The 18,933-nt window shown below is 41.9% G+C and overlaps 1 protein-coding gene across 7 annotated transcripts in view; it reads right to left on the reverse strand.

Moving 5' to 3' along the window:
• The window catches only part of LOC107995680 (pituitary homeobox x), a 33,757-nt gene extending 15,493 nt beyond the window's left edge, over positions 1-18,264 (reverse strand). For 2 of the 7 annotated variants that reach the window (XM_028665647.2, XM_028665646.2), the window contains exons 1-2: positions 16,233-18,264; positions 1,889-2,086 (exon numbers count right to left, since the gene is read on the reverse strand). In XM_028665647.2, coding sequence (XP_028521448.1) covers positions 1,889-2,086; positions 16,233-16,524 — 490 coding nt within the window. In that variant the 5' untranslated portion in view covers positions 16,525-18,264. The remainder of the gene's footprint in view (positions 1-1,888; positions 2,087-16,232) is intronic. The other 5 variants (XM_028665651.2, XM_028665649.2, XM_028665650.2 and 2 more) reach the window with 3 other exon arrangements.
• Between the last annotated feature and the right edge of the window lie 669 nt (positions 18,265-18,933).

The raw sequence follows: 18,933 nt of genomic DNA on the forward strand, positions 1-18,933 counted from the left end.
GTGTGATCGATTACTACCTTTTTCAAAGAGCACCGCTATCAGTGCGTCTGATGATGCCGCTAACTATCTTCTAACTAAGACGGCCGTATCTATTTACAGAGGCAGCAACTCGACATAATATCGGTCGCGCCGATACCGACCGAGTTCCGTCATCGAAGAAACGTTCGACCGCTTTATCACCGTGTTTCAATTTATTCAGTATAATCTTAATCCACCCACCACGGCTTGTAATGCCGTGTATTTTACTATTCACGTGGAAACGGATATTTCTAGTATCGAAGATAAAACGTTGCGTTGCGCAGGAGACTGTTATCGGTTAGTTTGGATCGTTAATTGGTTTAACACGATGCAATTGTCTCGTGTACGATTGAATTTAAATTCGCCTTGTTTTTTCAGATATTCTTTCAATACAGGAACGAAGCTTTATTCAATCCATCGGTAACGAAATTAAACGAAGTGTATCTCTATACGTTAATTATATCATAAGTGTGTAACTACATATACCCTATCACCCTTTATCTTCTCAATATAACTATTTTTAACAAATAACGTCTTTGCTCGTAAAATAAATTTTATTTCTTCTTTCTTTCGCAGTTTGAAAGAAACAAAATTCGACGATCGAATTTATTAAATCATAAATTTCGCAAATTTATTTTCAGCGAGGAAAAGAGAGAGAGAAAAAGGGAGAAAAAATTTTATTCGTCAAAGAGGTTGAAATTCTGAAACATCTTTGGGAGGAAGAAACGAGAGGAACGTGCCGGACTCGCGTGAAGGAGGCAACGAGAGGCCTCGCCCCCGTCTCGGGATTACAAACGAGTGAAGTGAGATCCGTCCCCGGGGTTTGTTGTTAACCAGGCCTGTAAGACTCTCTCGGAGATATTTCAATTTGCGGGGATTTGGGGCGGCTGCGAGAGTGCCGGCTAAGTGCCGAACAAACCTGCAAACAAACGACGGCAAGCATTTTCCTCGCCTTTCTCGCGTTGAATCCGACAACGAAACCTCTCTGTTATCATTTGATTTCACCCCCTCGAATCTCCATGATATCCTACTTGATCGATGCGCCAATCTTTTTCCGCCTTTTTCACCGCGTCAAGATGACGCGTCACGCGTTGAACTTGCGTTCACTATTCGTTCAATCAAGTTTAATTAAAAGATTTCGAATAATTTTAAGTAATTGTTTATTTAAAATGAATAATATTTGTTATAGTTATATCTTAGCTTCTCGTGATAACCTAAAATAAATATGTTTGCCATTATTATTATCATCCCTTGAACAATAAATTATCGAAACTTTCAATTATTAAATTTTGCCCAATCGCTGGATTGAGAATATTACATTGGAATAAACGTGTTACGAGTTAATCGATTGGAATTATGGTGGAGTCGTTTAGATGAAGTGTGTTTCTCGCTTTAATATTTCGCAACGAGAAGAACGTTCGAAATAATCTTTCGAGGATTGTACGTACCATTATTCAAGATATATTTTACAGTAACGTGAATTTTTATATATCATTAGATATTATTCAATTCCACAAACTACGAATTTCTTTCTTAATCGCAATTACCCTTCTGAAAAATTAGCATCCAACGAAGAAACATGCAGAAACGAAAGTAAAATATCTGCCCGACTCTTAGAGACCATTAACCAACCCACGATTAATCCGACCGATCTCTAATTTCAATCGAATCTCTAATCTGTTCTCTAAGCATCGCTATAATATGATATTTTCGATCAAAAGGCCGACCGTCATCGCGACGTGTATGAGAGAAGCGACGAGAAAAAGAGAAAAGAAAAAAAAAATGAAAAAATAATTACTGGTTTCGAACGAAGAGAGGCGGAGACGAGGACGAGGGTTAGAAAAGTTGGTGGTAAATTGGCGAGGCGTACCTTTTCGGATATCCGGCCTGTGTGTCGTGTTCGTGCGGGACCTAGGTTGTGCGGTAGAAAATCCACCGGAGGGTGTCGTGGGTGTCGCACCCGGTGTGCTGGGGTTGCTTCCACCGGGAGTGTGAGCTCCGTGACCCGTCAAATCGAGCCTTGCCAAACCCCCGGTCACCTCGTCCCGGAAGTCGCCCTGTGCCCATACTGCAAAACGCATCACACCCTCTTGCAACATCGTCTAAGCTCTCCGTAAGCTCCGCTATTTACTAACTTATTTCGTTTACTAATCCGGGATCCCGCGGGGCCGTTTCCGCCCTTCCTCCTCTTCTAACGGGGCAAAAAAAAAAAAAAAGAAAAAAAAAAAGAAACTAGGTCTCTTCTTGATGAGAGTGGGGGATGAAGACGAGCCAGGGTCAAGGCTTCGATCCGATATTTCTCGAATGTTCGAAAATATTTCGAGACTCGATACTCTTCCGTTTCGGATAAAATGAAATGATACTTTCGTTCGAATTGTTAAGTTATTAAGTTTCTCTAATACTTTTCTTTCTTCCCCGTTCTTTGTATATTTATTATAAATTTTTAGTAGATAATTAACTTTTGAATATTAAGGATTCTTCTCCTTCGTATCTTTTTTTTTAAGTAAAGCAAGTAATGAATTTAATTAGTTTTAATACAATATGAAGGTAAAACGTAAGAAGACTCTTCCGAAAAAGAATAATTTATGGTACGAAGCACAGAAACAATTTATCCCAATTTTTCCGCTCGACAACAAACGGGATCGTAAACTCGTCACGCGAGAAAAATCGCGCGTGTAAAGGAGCATTTCGTACTCGACTTCTTCCACTTCCACCGTCGCATAATTAACAGCGACGGTTCCTTGCGTCTTCCCGTTTTTATTTATCCACGATGCATGGCGCGATGAAGGATGAGGGGGGGAAGAACGAACGAGACGAAGGAACGAGCGAAAGTTGAGAAGTAAAAAGAGGGGGAGAAAAAGTTTGGGCTCGAAGGAGTGGCGGTCGAGAATAGGGCGAGAGATGTCGGTAGCAAGAAGTTAATCGGGCAGGCCGTTTAGTTTCGCTCCGTTTAGTTATATTTAGTTTCCACGGGGGCGGCAAAGGAGAAGAGAGGTGGGAGGAGAGGAGAGGAAGGCGGTTCACAATTAGTCGGCGAGTAACTCGGCCTCTTTCTTATTATTCTTATTATCTAATTTAAAGAAAAATCGAGTTGTTAATTCGTTTCAAGTGAAAAGAATAATTTCATTCGTTGTAGAAAATCCGCTAAATCTTATTCCTTCTTTATCAATTCCTTTTCCACTTTATTTTTATCAATTCCTCCTCCTCCTTATTTTTATCAATTCCTCCTCCTCCTTATTTTTATCAATTCCTCCTCCTCCTTATTTTTATCAATTCCTCCTTCTCCTTATTTTTATCAATTCCTCCTCCTCCTTATTTTTATCAATTCCTCCTCCTCCTTATTTTTATCAATTCCTCCTCCTCCTTATTTTTATCAATTCCTCCTCCTCCTTATTTTTATCAATTCCTCCTCCTCCTTATTTTTATCAATTCCACCTCCTCCTTATTTTTATCAATTCCTCCTCTTCCTTATTTTTATCAATTCCTCCTCCTCCTTATTTTTATCAATTCCTCCTCCTCCTTATTTTTATCAATTCCTCCTCCTCCTTATTTTTATCAATTCCACCTCCTCCTTATTTTTATCAATTCCTCCTCTTCCTTATTTTTATCAATTCCTCCTCCTCCTTATTTTTATCAATTCCTCCTCCTCCCCAAATTTATCAATTCCTCCACTTCCCCAAATTTATCAATTCCTCCTCTTCTTTGTTTTTATTAATTCCTTTTCCTTCCCAAATTTATCAATTCCTCCTCTTCCTTATTTTTATTAACGCATTATCGTGATCAGAATAGGAAAGGATATAGAGCGTGATCCATCGATTGATTGATTCGATACGAATCGATACTTTTTTCTTACTTTTTTTTCTTTTTTTAACCGGATTACAATTTTCCAGCAAAGAATGTTTCCCTTATGGAATTGAAAAAAATTCAAAATAACGAAGTCTCCTTTTTTATTATCTAATTTAAAGAAAAATCGATTTGTTAATTCCTTTTGAGTGAGAAGAATAATTTCATTCATTTTTGCCAAATCTGCTAAATCTTCTTCCTCCTTTACCAATTCCTTTTCCTCCTTATTTTTATTAATTCCTTTTCCTGCTTATTTTTATTATTTTTATTTCTTCTCTTCCTTATTGCTATTAATTCCACCACGTCCTTATTTTTATCAATTCCACCTCCTCTTTATTTTAATCAATGCGTTATCGCGATTAAGATGGGAAAGGATATCGAACGTGATCCATCATTCGTTTGTTTCGATACAATTCGATACTTTTTTTTCTTTTTTTAACCGGATCACAATTTTCCAGCACAGAATGTTTTCCTTGTGGAAATGAAAAAAATTCAGAATAACGAAGTCCCTTTCTTATTATCTAATTTAAAGAAAAATCGAGTTGTTAATTCGTTTTAAGTGAGAAGAATAATTTCATTCGTTGTTCCAAATAAACTAAATCTTATTCCTGCTTTATCAATTCCTTTTCCACCTTATTTTTATCAATTCCTCCTCCTTCTTATTTTTATCAATTCCTCCTCCTTCTTATTTTTATCAATTCCTCTTCCTCCTTATTTTTATCAATTCCTCTTCTTCCTTATTTTTATCAATTCTTCCCCCTCCTTATTTTTATCAATTCTTCCCCCTCCTTATTTTTATCAATTCTTCTTCTTCCTTATTTTTATCAATTCTTTCTCCTTCTTTTTATTTTTATCAATTCCTCCTCTTCCTTATTTTTATCAACGCAATCAGGATTGGAAAGGATATCGAGCGTGATCCATCGATTGATTCGATACGAATCGATACTTTTTTCTTTCTTTCTTTCTTCCTTTTTTTTAACCAGGTCACAGTTTTCCAGCAAAGAACATTTTCCTTATGGAAATGAAAAAAATTCATGTCATAATTTAGTGCCACGAGGAACCATGAACTACGAAGATGCGTCGTGTCTCTCTTTCAGAATACTGCTAACTGTGTGTTACGAGCTGTCACGATTTCTTCCTCCAGTCTTTTCAAAAAGAGACGTCTCTCTTCTTGATTCGAACTGATGGATGGATATTGTTCGAGATCGAAATATAAAAGAAAGAATATCGATGAGTGACAATTTAAATGGTCGAAACATTTAGTAATAATTTATAGTAATATCAATGGTATTGATAGCGTAATAAAATAGTAATTTTCCAAAAAAATTTTCAACGAAGAGAATTCTCAAAAAGTATGTGATTATTCAAAAAATATCATTCGTTGAAATGTACGAGTAATTTTTTTTAGAGAGAGAGAGAGAGAGAGAGAGAGAGAAAGAGAGAGAGAGAGACGTGCGCGTGTTTTCACGATATGATATTAAGAATTATTTGCCGTAAAATATGTTTAATTATAACGATGAAGTGGTCGCGCGTGATAAAACTGAAGTGCAACATTTCTTTCTTTTTTTCTTTTCTTTTTTTTTTTCTTCTTCTTGTTTACGATTTGTTTGGCTGCAATCGTGATCGAATCAATTCAATGAAACGCATGTTTCTTCGACACGATAAAGTGTCGAGCAAGATATCGATATGTAATATCAAAATTTTTTGCGGGATTTTTACGATTTCACCACCACTTCATCCATTCCCAAGTTGAACACTATAGTAGCTTCCACTTATCTTCGAAGGAGAAATTCTTTTCCAGAATGCGTAATGTAATTTTCCGCGTTCATCACAGTAACGATCGTTAATAAAATCGTTAGTTATCTCGATTCGCGATCGATAAGAAAGGCGAATCCGCATAGCCGGATTCGTATTTTTCTTCCAGACAATCAATTGATTCATCCTTCCCTCCCTCTATTCTCCCTCTACAATATAATTCTTCCGATATTATTATATACGCGCGATATTTACGTTCAGTTAATCGATTCAATGTCTGATAACACTTATCACTTTCGATCTTTCCTTGCCTTTCCTTTTCCTTTTTTCTTTCTCCCTCCCCCTCCCTCGGGAATCAAGCAAAAATCAACGCGCAACAATTCCATCCGGGATTCGCAGATAAAGTTAAATCTCTCGAATAAATCGCGCGAAATAATTCCCCGATCTAACCAGACCCCTAATCAAACAGATCGGTTATTTGATCGAGGCGAAGAACACGCGTAAGGAGCTACGAACGGCCATACGAGGATAAGTTTGCCAAGCCTGGTCGGGAGAGGAGAGGAGAGAGGAGAGGTTTGTTTGCCAAGGCCAGTCCCTGAGGAGGAAAGAGAGGCCGCGGTAATGTCGCGTTATCTGTGATGCCTCCTCGGCAAACAGCATCTGAGTGCTGGAAGAAGAAACATGGACTCCGGCGATACTTATCGCGATCCACGTAACACAAGAATGCGAACGATGTAACACGTTGTAAATAAACGACGAAGGGATCACTCGTGGTGATGACTCGTTACGGACACGTTGATCGATCATTTCGAAATAAACGTGCGATGCGGTATAAATATTCGATAATATTTTTGCCAGAATGGAATACATGTAATTATTCGATCGATCTGCTCTCTTTTCCTCGTCGCAGAAACGAAACGAATCTTCGCCTCTATTCGAATAGTTTATTTTAAAAATTCTCTTAGCCTATCCTAAGATTTCCGTCCCTATTGTTAGATCCATCGAAGAAAATAAAACGATAAAATTTACAGTGGAAATGTAAATTGAAGGCGAAAAAAAATCTCGATATTTATTATTCTCGTTTTGTAAGTTCTTCTTCTTCTTCTTCTTCTTCTTCTCGATTCGAGAGATTTCGGTTCTTAAAATAAATAAATACAGGCCACGGACAAAGACACTGTGAAGCCTTGTGTCTGTGGTACAATTACCAATCCGCGTCGTGCCTTCTATTCTTCGCTCCCGTGGAAGGATCGTAAATATAAGAGTAATCCTGTGCATATCGGGTAACAAGGGAAAAATTTCGAAATTGACGGACAACGATAACGGCTCCCGCTAAAAATGTATCTTTCCTCGTGTGTTTTGATTAAACCGGTGTACACCGTTCCAACTTCCTCGTTCCGAAGTTTGTATATTATTTCAAGATTAGAGTTAATCTTATAATCTACATCCTGATCCGACACACGCTATTTAAGCGACCTACTCAACCGAGCGAAATTTATAGGTCTCCATTTTTCACGTTTCAATATCTTAACGACGCGCCACCGCGACCCATTCCGTGGCACGAGCTTCTTCTTTGTGCAACCTCTTCGCGGCGTCGTTTCAAACGAAATTTTTTCGATAAAATTTTGATGGTAAAAATTTACAATAAAATGGACGTAAAAGCGTATTAACTGAGAAAACGATACGATATTCGACTCTTGTTAGCTAAAAATCGGGAAAAAAGGAAAAATAAATTTTTCTAACAAGTACGATTCGATTCACGTAGAACGTTATGACGTTCGAAGACAAACACCTATTACGATTCCTTCCTACTTATTTCGCTCTCCAATATATATTCTCCAATATATAGTTTCCCACGAGATCTCCTGCAGAGTTCTTGGAGGCTTAACGTGTCGTATCGTTTGACGGTTCTACCGTTCCGTGGGTTCGTGGCAGAGTTACACGAGACGTGAAAGCGGAAGATCTCGAAGGGAACGTGGCCAAAAACTACCCTACCCCTTCCTGTCAAACATTCGACATCCATATTGGTGAATGGCGACTCGAGGATGAACTTGGTTCTCGCCTTCGTTCACGTTCAGAAGATCGTATATCGATCCCGCGAATTCTAACAAATTCCACGAACAACGTTTCCTTTTTTCTCACTCCTCTCATAATTCTTCCAATTGCCTCAATTATCGTCCACCATCCTACTCTCCACCCCCTTCCTAATTTTCAACCATTTTTCCTCTCCCTTCGAAAAAGAAAAAGAAACGCGACAGACGGAGAACTTTCCCCCGCGCCACTGTTCGCACGATGCTCCTCGTGAAGAAAGAATCGTCAAGATAAAAAAAAAGAGAGAGAAAAGAAAATAGAGAGAGAGGGACGTGGTAACTAGAGGTCCGCGACAGAGGACAGGTTGTAACTCACAAATTTATTACTTTTCCCCGCTCGTTTCGGGGGCTTATTTTACGCCAAAGAGACAAACCGGCTGCGCGGCGAGGGAACGAATATCTCAGCTGCTTCGTCGCGTTTTTACGCCCGCGGGATATATTAGTGGATCGCTAATCCGCACGGATTTTACGGGGCGACTGTGCATGCGACCGACCGTCGACGCCGACCAAGAGGACAACGTCGTCGAGCCGTTCCCGACCCGAATAAACCCCATCGATTTTACACGCGGGGATCGAAAGAATCCGCCCAGTCGCGGTCCTCTCCCCTTCTTACCTCTCCTTGCCGATTATTGTTAATTAATCGCTCGATATTTTTTTCTTTTTTACAATATTTCGCGCTCTATTTCGAGATTTATTCGGAGGACGAGTAGGTGGCCAGCAGTATTGGCGTGTTTATTAATTTCTTCGAATTATTAATAGTTTCGTAAACATATTTTTGGGAAATTTATTATCAGAGTGATGAGTAAATAGGTAAATAAGTGTATAATTAGATAGTAATAGGCAGTAGGTAAAAGTTAAGTATTTTTATAAGAAAGAGAAGAGGTAACAATTATTAGTACGAATACGTTTCACGTATTTCACGTCGATTAATCTTCCCTATCTTCCCTTGATTATATACGAAGAATTGATATATATATATATAGAGAGAGAAATATTATCGTATATTTGCTAATAATATGCCATCGATTTATTTATTTTCCCTACTTCTTCAAAAAAAAAACAAGAGAGAAAAGAAAAGAGATTCGTTCACGCGAATTAACCGCTTAAAATATATGTGTCAAAAATAATTTTCCTTTTTTCAATTTCGCAACGCACAACGTCGATCTCGATGAGCGTGGCCCATGAAAGTTATAAAATCCGGGGATTATAATCTCCGACGGTGCATCGTAATCTCCGATATAAAATTATCGATGGAGAGTTATTCCAGCGCTGCTTTCATTACCCGGAAATTTTACTCGCGCTGCAATAAAGCTTGTACCAATATCCGCGGCATCGATCAAGTGATATTTGGCGAGGACTGACATTTGCCGCTTGTTGATTTACTATTACAGTAATATTTTCTTTCCTAACACGTTCATCTAATGGTTTTAATGGTTAAAGAGTTAAAATGTATTCACAAGGATTTTTCCAACGTTAAACGGAAAACTGATCGGATTCTTTTTTTTTTTCTTTTCTTTAGGCCATTTTCGATTAATAATTTTTTGATAATAATAAATTGGAAATTAATTTGTAAATTGTTAATTACATTCCCAATTGTTGTTTATCGACGCGAATAAATTATACTTGTTGCTTCGGATGGAAGGGAAATTTCTTTTCTCGATCGTCGTGCTTTTCAGTTTAAAAAATGTTAATAAATTTCCGTGGCTCGCGGTTCATACGTAGCTAACCGAATTTGCATGTGCTAATTTCACATCGTTCCATGATTATGATTAATGGCGCGCGGCAAAAATTGTAGATGCTTGTAGAAGTGTTTTACGCTTCGTGAATGTTGGTCGATAATCGGCCAATGAGAGGGTAATGCGCGGACATAAATAAAATGGCACGCGGTGTAAAAATTGTGGGTGTTTAGTGGAGCGTGTCGCTCGTGTAACTCAGCGGTGAAGAGGGTTACAAGGGTCGCTAAAATATCCGTATCGTGCAGCTGTGGCTTCCTTCGGAAGTCACACGAAATTAATCATTCACGCGAAATTCTACAACGCAAACATGATGAGGATAAATTTCTTTAAAGCATTTTCAAATTTATACATCTTAAAATAATTAAAATAATTTGATTCTTATTCCTTTGTCATTGTCTCACACTCCAAATACCGATTATTAAATTGCACATGATTGTGTTCAAAAATTTTTATAAAATATCCGAAACAAAATACTTGCTTAAATATCGTAATATTTAAAGGATAAAATGGATTTTTGTTCAATTTAAATCATAAACGTCTAATTATTACGAATCTGTCACAAAAGTTAAAATATCTCTAAAAAGTCTCAGATATTTATCCAAAAATTTACATCATGTGCAAGAAGACATAAAATATTCAGGACAAAACAAACCGGATTCAGCTTAAATCTGCACAAACATCTAATCATTACGATTCTATCTTAACAAATTAAAATTTCTCTCTCTCGAAAAAAAGAAATTCTCATTCCCAAAACATTCACACGTCTACCCGCATAACAAGCTGACCGCTATTTCCTGTCCCTCGGCCGTGCCACAGTGGAGGAAAAACCAAAGTGTGTCACGTAGCAAGATGCACGCGGCTGCGATTTTAGAAACGAGCGCACGCTGGAAAACGGTCGCACGGCCGATAATTGCCCGAATCAGTCACCCCTCGGACGTGGAAAAACGTGCGCGGGGGTCGAAGAACGACGTCGTGGCACCTGTGAGCCACAGCCTCTCCACGACCTCCGGGAGAAAGTCGCCGCCGTCTCGGTCTTCTCTCCACTCTCTCTCTAATCTCGTAATCCTTGGCTTCCTTAGGAAGTCGTTTATTAGTCAAGCACGCCGGCCGCGTCATTGGGACAACGACCGAGGGTTAAATATCTCGTACAGGCGTTAAAATCCTGTCCCACGTTTATAAATATTCGGAAACGCTCATCGATCGATGGTATTCTTGGAGACCGCGGCTTCTTTCGTCCTTCTTTTTTCTCTTCTTTTGGAAAGATTTTTCGAGGGGGCAGACACGTGCTGTGAAATTTGTCCGCGTGAAAAATGATATGAAATTTTCGAAGCGGAAGAAAAAAATGGGGGAGTTGGAGAAAGATTCACATTTTCACTCGTATTTTCACTTGACTCTTTCGTTTCTCCTTGTTAAATGAGAAAATGTTTTTTTAAATCTGTCACGTGCAAAATGAGCTTCGTGAGCTGAGCGAAAGAGGATTTTGGAAAAGATATTTCAGGATCAAGATCGAGAGATTGATTTTTTTTACAGAACTACAAACTAGGGAGGGAGCGAATATTTAGGGGATAATTGGGCCAAAGGAATCGTTAATATCGGTGCTCGAGCGCCGAAGAAAAAGGCACGTACGTTTGTCCCGAGATGGACACGTCGAGCGATTCCGTGGAGATCGGTAACGCTTGTCAAGCAATTTGTTTAGTTTCAACTTGACACGAGGCGAGAGCACATGGAACCGATAAGTAATCTGAGAGGAGCGGTGTGTCTTTCGAGTTTGTAACACGCGTGTCACAAGCGTTTCGGAAAAGTCTGCGGATAGAATGTCTTTGAAAGATCTCTCAGACGGTATGGCGCTACCGAGGGAAAGCCCCCTTACCAGTTATCACGAGAATTAATTGGAATCTAATCTGCTTTCCCTCCACTCCTTACACGCACCATTTATTTTTCTAACCAAAAAATTGTACAGGAAAAAAAAAAAAAGAAATTAAATCGAAAATAAATAATTCCAACTCCCGTTTGCGCCATAATTGTTCCACTTTATTTTTCACCTGCCAATATCGCCAAAGAAAAAAAGAAAATCTTAAGAATTCCCGTTGATTATTCACAATCCCAACTTACCACGCCCCGTAATTAATTTAAATTGACAGCGCCTTCAAAGCTGTTTAACAAAAGAAAACAAAACCGAGGGCCCCTACCTCGTACTTCTGACGAAGGCTAGAATTAACTTCGTAGAAAGACCTGCTATATTTTCAACCACTTCTAGGATTACACCCTCTTAAAGACCGCAAGTTTTGCGACGGTTTCTCATGGTTTCGGATTCTCACACATCGGCACGCACAGAAATTTCCTCCCCACGTGCCTCGCCTCGCCTCGCCTCGCCTCAATCGAAACCCTTACCGAGTACACGAATCTTGTTTCCGAGGTGGAGGCGTCCTCGATGCCGCTCTCCACGCCAGCTGAGATAATGGGAAGGAAATCAGTTCATTTCTATGTTGATCCCACGGGCTTGATTCCTGTCGCGCTTAGAAGAGCGCCACGATTGCCTCGGTGATCGAGAAAATCGAGGCAGAAAATCGGCTTGATAGCTCGGCTCATCGACCGACTTAACTGTCTCTGTGGAATCTATAATGCCCCCCTCCCCTCTCCCAGTCTCCGTGAGATGGTCGTCTATAAAATTGACGATTTATCGTGGCCGAGAATCGCTTTTGGAAAAAATTGATTGGGAGAAAGTGTTTCGGACGAACGAGGTAAGAAATTAGATCGAGATCCAGCTATCGTTTCTTCTTTTCAAGTTTCTTTTACAGAGAGAAAAATTTATGACAGAGTCGTTTAATTTATCCAATTAACGTACCTGAATCGCACACTCGCTCTCGATAAATGTTCAAATATTAAAAAAAAAAAAAGAAGAAGAAGAATGAAGAAATATCGATAAATTGATAAAACTATTTATATTATCTATTACGTGTCACAATTTCGTTTGACTTAAAATAACTTAAAATTTTCCCTTAAAATCGTAAGATAAAAAAATAAATAAAAATTATACTTCGACAAAATATTTATCATTTGCTCCACGAAGAATATATTCTTCCCGCGATTACTCAGCACACATGTTTCACGATGGCCAAGAATCGATGGAAGTGGACCGCCGATACGTCTTATTCGGGTGGCGCAGTGATCTGAAAGATTGCGCGTCTAAATGGCAATGAGTCTGCGGCCAGAAGAGTTTTACCGAGAGCCGCCCCTAGGGAAACCTAGGCGGCCAGCCGAGCAATTTGTCAACACCATTAGACGGAGGCAACAAGGGTTGACTTTGGCGCATCTGCCGAGGAGGATGCCGATCTCGCCATACAATAAAGGGGTGGTTAATGACTATCGAAGGGAAGGGTATCGAAAATCCGGTCCGCAGACCGTATGTTGACAAAATATCGGGATATTGGCATTGACCGAAAGGGATAACAGATTTATCAAATGGCTGATTTCCTTCTTCCATCGATCGTTCCTCCACGAGATGAAATTGGATTTTGAAACTTGCCTCACGATCATCGATCTGACTTTTCCTTGACTCTCCATTTATTTTCTATTAATGCGATGTTAATAGGAATCTGTGATGAAATACAAATTTGATTTTAATCTTAGGGGAGGGATAGTGATCATTTCTGAATGATTCGAGGAGTTGACTAGTTTGCGTCAGCTTGATTCGAGGAAAATAAATGATATACTTTTTACTCGGCTTAAGAAAAAAAGAACATCGTTTGATTTCCGAATGAAAATCGAAGGAAATTTTTATCAAATCGTCTCAATTTTAATCAACATCGGAAGTGAATCATCGACAACTCGATACTCCTCCATCCGTCGAGATCCAACCGACTCACGACGATGTATCGAATTCTCGTCGAATCGAATGGGACGGATGGAACGATCGTGCATTACGCGAAACGATGGAAAAGATGGCGATTTCACAAACGAATGGAACGAAGGAGGGGGGGGAGATACCTGCGGTCTGGAAGTGGGAATTGCCAGGTTCAGGAGTGAAACTGAAACGGGGATAGGTGGGATGCCATTGGAATAAGATCGGGTTTAGCCGCAGTGTCGGGTTCGAGCCCCGGATAAGTCTGCCTTATCCCGATAAGCCGGTGAGTTAATGAATCACAAAACAGGTGGTGGCGCCACTGAGAGATCGTCTTCGTCCTCGACTCGTCGCTGCTCGTGCACCTTCGATCTTTCCTTTTTTGTGTAATTTCCTTTCCTTTCTTTTTTTTCCTTCTTTTTTTTTTTCCCCTTCGTAAAAAGTACAAAATGCCCTCTTTTCTTTCTCTTTCTCCTCCTTCGGAGAGAAGTGGAATTTATAAAGAGATACGTACGCCCGGAATTCTTGATGTTTGTTCACGCGATCGTTGTCTCCGTTCCTTCTTTATCTTCTCGGCCTCGAAACACCATCGCCCGTCCCGCTTGTGCGTTTCGCTTTTCAATGAAAAAAATTAGGCCGCCACGCATGCTCTCCGCCTTTGGAACCACCTCGAGCCTCGAGAAGATAAGGCTCGTTGAAGGGAATTTCGAGCTCGTGGTATACACAAAACGTGAATTTAGTTGATACGATACAGTTGTATAGTCGAGGAGAAATTTTGGCATCAGGGAATGGGAAAGTACGACTTTTTTGTTATTCTTTTTTCTTTTTTTCAAATCGAAGTAAATGCGATTATCAGAAACCACGAGCAACGAATGAAAAACTTCAAAGTTAAAAAGTTGTAGAGTAGAAGTATTAATTTTGTTGTATATTCGATTGGCTATTGAATCAAGTATTAATTTTTTTTTTCCAAGAATATTAATTGAAGTAATTTCAAGATTATCTTAAAGATAAAATAAATAAAACTTATAATTTTTTTCTTCCTGTATTAGGTATACCTTTTGTACGAAATTGAAGGCTTCGAAGAGTAATACCCTTTTAAAGTTAATGACACCAAATAATCGTACTTCGAAATTTCTTATCTCTCTGTACAACATACACGTATATATTTATCTACACGTATAAATAAGAATGATCTTGAAAAATTATACCTATTACACCTATCCTAACCCATTAATATCCGCATAAATATATTTCGGTTCCTCTTTCGCTTCTATTTCGGATTCTATTCCGTCTCCCTGTTGCATCAACGCCCGAAACTTTTTACTCGTCATGTATATCAAAGTTGGAATAACACGACGGGCGCAGTGCTTATCAAAGCTATTTGTACTAATATTTTATCTGCGCTCAGTTGGCACTTGACAAAAATCAATGTACAATATTGTTTTATCGCTCGAAAATTCTCGCCCGAGATCGTAACATCGAAATGTCACAAATGTATTTTCTATCTCTATCCATCCACGCCCCCATACCAGGAATCATGAGTTAAGTGGTAACCCGTGTTTTCGTGAAAATCGGCCCGATTATACACGTCGTTCGGTGTATAAATTGGAAAATTTATCGTTCGCTAAAATAAATATAGATAAAAATCAAATCGAGTCGTAAACTCGTCGTCGAACTCTGTAACGGAGTTTGTCTCTCTTGATTCTCAAAAAAAGAAAAAAAAAACAAAAAAATAAATAAAAAGATAGAAAAAGAATTACGCGTTCCACCGATAATGGAACAACGAAAAGAATGGAGAACAAAGGATTCGTAGGTGTGTTTTTAATCTTGGCGTGCGTCGTACGTGCAAATTTGCTACGTCAAGCGATACGAGATTTTCTGATGAAGATAACAGGAACGACGCAACGTACGATTTGGGAGCAAGAAGGCGACGAGCGTGTATTTGTACGAACACGAATCGGCGATGTAATCGATATTATCGCAAATAACAAAATCACATGAATTGACAAGCCCGGTACAAGCGATTATCGCCGATACTGGTCGATGGAAGAAAAGAAAAAAAGCAATGTTCTTCCGTCGTATCGGTGCGGTTGATCGGGGAAAAAAGGCGACAATTATACTTGTCACGTAAACGTTGTAAACACTCGGCCACTGCACTCAAAATTAATCTGCGGTTCTCGAATATCTTTCACCGATTTGTTCGTTGATTTTATGATACAATTCGCTCGAAAAGTGTACGAAATACACGATTTCTCTGCAACGAGTTCTATCTTATTTCTCCGAGAAACTCGAAGAAAGTTTCCAATTTTTTCGTTGCAACGATAACGATTTCGTTATCGTCTGCACTTTAAGCGCTTAACTGTTCGTAGAGAGAAGAGAAATATACGATTTTTCGATTTCTGGTCTCACGATTCGAGGAAAGATGGATGCTACGTTGGAAAGAAAGACAATACGAGAACACTCGAGCGGGACGATAAGTAATATTCGAGTACACTGACGAATCGTTAGCAGAACGTTACTCTTGCGACAATAAAACTCGCGAAACAACACGAGTATCGATTAAGCTTTTAACAAAGAAAAAAGTACTAAAATCTACTCCCACGAAAGTATTTCACACTCTAATTAATTTCACTTATCGTCAGATGTATCCCCGTATTTATAAACACGAGTAAAGAAACGCACGCCGCCGAATGATGACCGTTTCCCTTATTAAACACCAAGCGTGGCTAAATTACTTGGGATACTTCATCCTTCGTGATGCGTGCACCGAATAATCCTTCATCCTCGAAACTCGAGCCTAAACCAAGTCTACGTGACGCGCATTTCCCTCGTTTCTCTTTTCGATCTCCAAAGAACGCGGTGGAAAGGTCGCGCGAAGAAGAAGAAATTGGCGAGAAGAGGTTGAGAGAGAAATGGCGCGAGAAGCCCCGCTCGATATTGTGACCGACTCACCACGTTTCAGCTTCTCCAGCGGCTCGTGCAACTGATGGTTCGAATTGTGCAGCATGGAGGCGTCGTGGTGCGAGTTCCCGTGCAGATCGTGGTGGTGCATCGCTCCTTGGAGGTGGTCGCCGTGGAGGCCTGCCATGGACGCGGCAGCTGCCGAGTGCTGGTGATGCTGGACCGACAGGCCGGCCGTCGATCCCGTCACCAGATCCTGAAGGCATAGATCCGTGTTCCCGCCGCCTCCTCCTCCGCCGCCGGCTAGCTCGAGGCTCCCCCCGCCCCCGCTGCCCCTTTCCATACTGTAGAAGGTTAACGTCGTGTTGACTGATCTGTACAACGCGAGCCAAGATCAACGTGTGCCACCCCCCGTCGCGAGGACGTTTGCCGCGGATCAAACCGATCTCTGGGGACCTCGTCTCTATCCCTCGACCTTCGCCTCAGGAACGCATCGAACGTCCCCGAGCCAATTGTCCAGGCGATGCAATGTCGCGCGCTTTTATCACGGCGACGGCCGTCGGCTCGAAATCCGCAACGATGCTCTTCCTCTTCCTCTTCCTCTTCTCTCGAGATGCGGCGAACGTCAGAGATGGCGGATTTCTCGGTTATTATCGTCGGTCGACGATTGCACGGACGATTGCACTTGACGACTGCCGGTTTTGACGAGGTTAGTCATATGGGTTAGTCAATTGGAGGATAGTTTTTTACTCGGCGATCGAAGAACGCGTCGTCCCGTCGGATTGGGTCGGTGGGGGAGCGTTGGGCTCGTCGCGGCTTCGTGGAGGGCACGAGGGTTGGTTGACGGTGGCGCACGAGGAGGGTGGTCGAGGACGATTGATACTTCCATAGAATCGGTTGAGGCAAGGTTGAGTTTGCTTGCACCGCGTGGCGAAGATCACACGCGCCTTGGATAGAACCGACTGATTAATCAGATAACCGCGGACAAACGACGCGCGTACACGCGTTACGTAAGGACGATCAAGATGATAATAGTGGGAGATTTGGAGTAGAAACGAAAAGCGGTTTAAGTAGATCGCACTTATGTCGAAGCCGCGCACACCTCGATCAAATGACAGACGTCAAATTGCGCGTATCTACCGCACATCGTATCCTCGCGCGGATACTTGCCAGATTCTCACTTGCCTCTCTCTCTCCGTCATTCAATCTCCGATCATTCTTCCAGGAGGGAGGATTCTTCTGAGAAGGTTGTCAGGTACAGAAAGACACGCGGCCTTTCTCTATCGATTCTTCCCTCGAAACTCGAAACTGGACTCTCACTGGACATCGAATCCCTTCACTGCACTGTTCCCAGCCTCCTCTTCGAACTTGGATCACAAGGTATACGTATACGTATTATATATCCAGGCGTGGACAGACATCACAGAACCGCGACACCTTCGTATACACGTATATACCGTTATGTACACTGGACTTGGGCGGATCGGATCGTTCACCACGAGCCACCACCGGAGGCAACACCAAGGATTTCCATGGACTCGTGGTTCGCGCGAAATGCGTGGTTCACGAGTTGGCCGAGGGCGAAAATTCGGCGCGAGGACAGCGGCGTGACATCACGAGGACGGACGATCGGCGAGCGGAAACCCCGTGGAAACGTGGCGCGCCGGCTACGCTCCGTTAGTCCCGCTGCTCTTCTCACCTTAACGTGGCCACGCGTTAAGGAACGACAGACAGACAGCGTGGATGGAGAATGTGTGCGTGTGTGTGTGAGAGAGAGAGAAAGAGAGAGAGAAAGAGAGAGAGAGAGAGGGAGAGACGGAGGAAGCGTAAGAAAGCGCGAGCGGGTGCTGCAGGTCGCGGTAGTGTAGCCGGTTTTCGTAGTAGATGGAACGTGTAGTGGCCGCGCGTCGGTAGTAGGTGGGTCCGCCAGGCTTAGCCGGTTGAGCCTTTCGGACTGCCTGCCGGCTTAAGTCTCTAAGTCGGTAAGCCGAGCGGATCTAGTGGTCTTGGCTGGTGCACTGGCTGCCTGCTAGCCTGTCTGCCTTCCTTGCTTGCCGGGCGGCTTGCCTGACTGTCTGACTGCGCCTCGCCCTGGCTCGCTTGCTCTTACTCCCCTCCAACTCGTACTCCTTCTCTCTTCAGCTCTCCCACTCCGCTCACGTTATCTCCCTCGAAATATCCGTCTCCCTCGCACCACTGCTCCTGATCTCTCCTGTCTTCGTGCCCCGTTTCATCCCTTTGGCTACCGGTTACCCGCCATCCTTCTTCCTCGTCCTGTCCTATCCCCCACTTTCGTCTCCTCGTTTTCGTCCCCTCTCGCTTCCACCACGCCGTCCTTCTCCCTACGTCTCCTTCTCGCTCTCTCTCTCTCTCTCTCTCTCGCCTCGTTACACGATCTCTCACGCCTGTATCTGTCACCTCGTCCCCGACACCCCTCGATTGACCGACCCTGGGCGTCTCACTCTCTCTTTCTTTATCTCTCTCTCTCTCCCTCTACCCCTACTCGCTATCGCTCGACAGTGTCCGTCCCGTTCCCTCGTTGCCGCGATCTCTCACGCCTGTTCCTCTCTTTCCCGTACCAGTCGTGTTCGAAACAGTCACCGGTTCGCCTATGTTCGGTATCGTGGACGCACCTCTCTTCATCTACCCCCACTCGGCCGACCAACGCCCCTCCAACGGCGTCCACGTCGCCCCTCCTACGTGCACGCTCCGATCTTGGCTCTCTCCCTCGGTCGAGCACGCACACACCACG

The sequence above is a fragment of the Apis cerana genome, linkage group LG4 (assembly GCF_029169275.1).
Source record: "Apis cerana isolate GH-2021 linkage group LG4, AcerK_1.0, whole genome shotgun sequence".
Lineage (NCBI taxonomy): Eukaryota > Metazoa > Arthropoda > Insecta > Hymenoptera > Apidae > Apis > Apis cerana.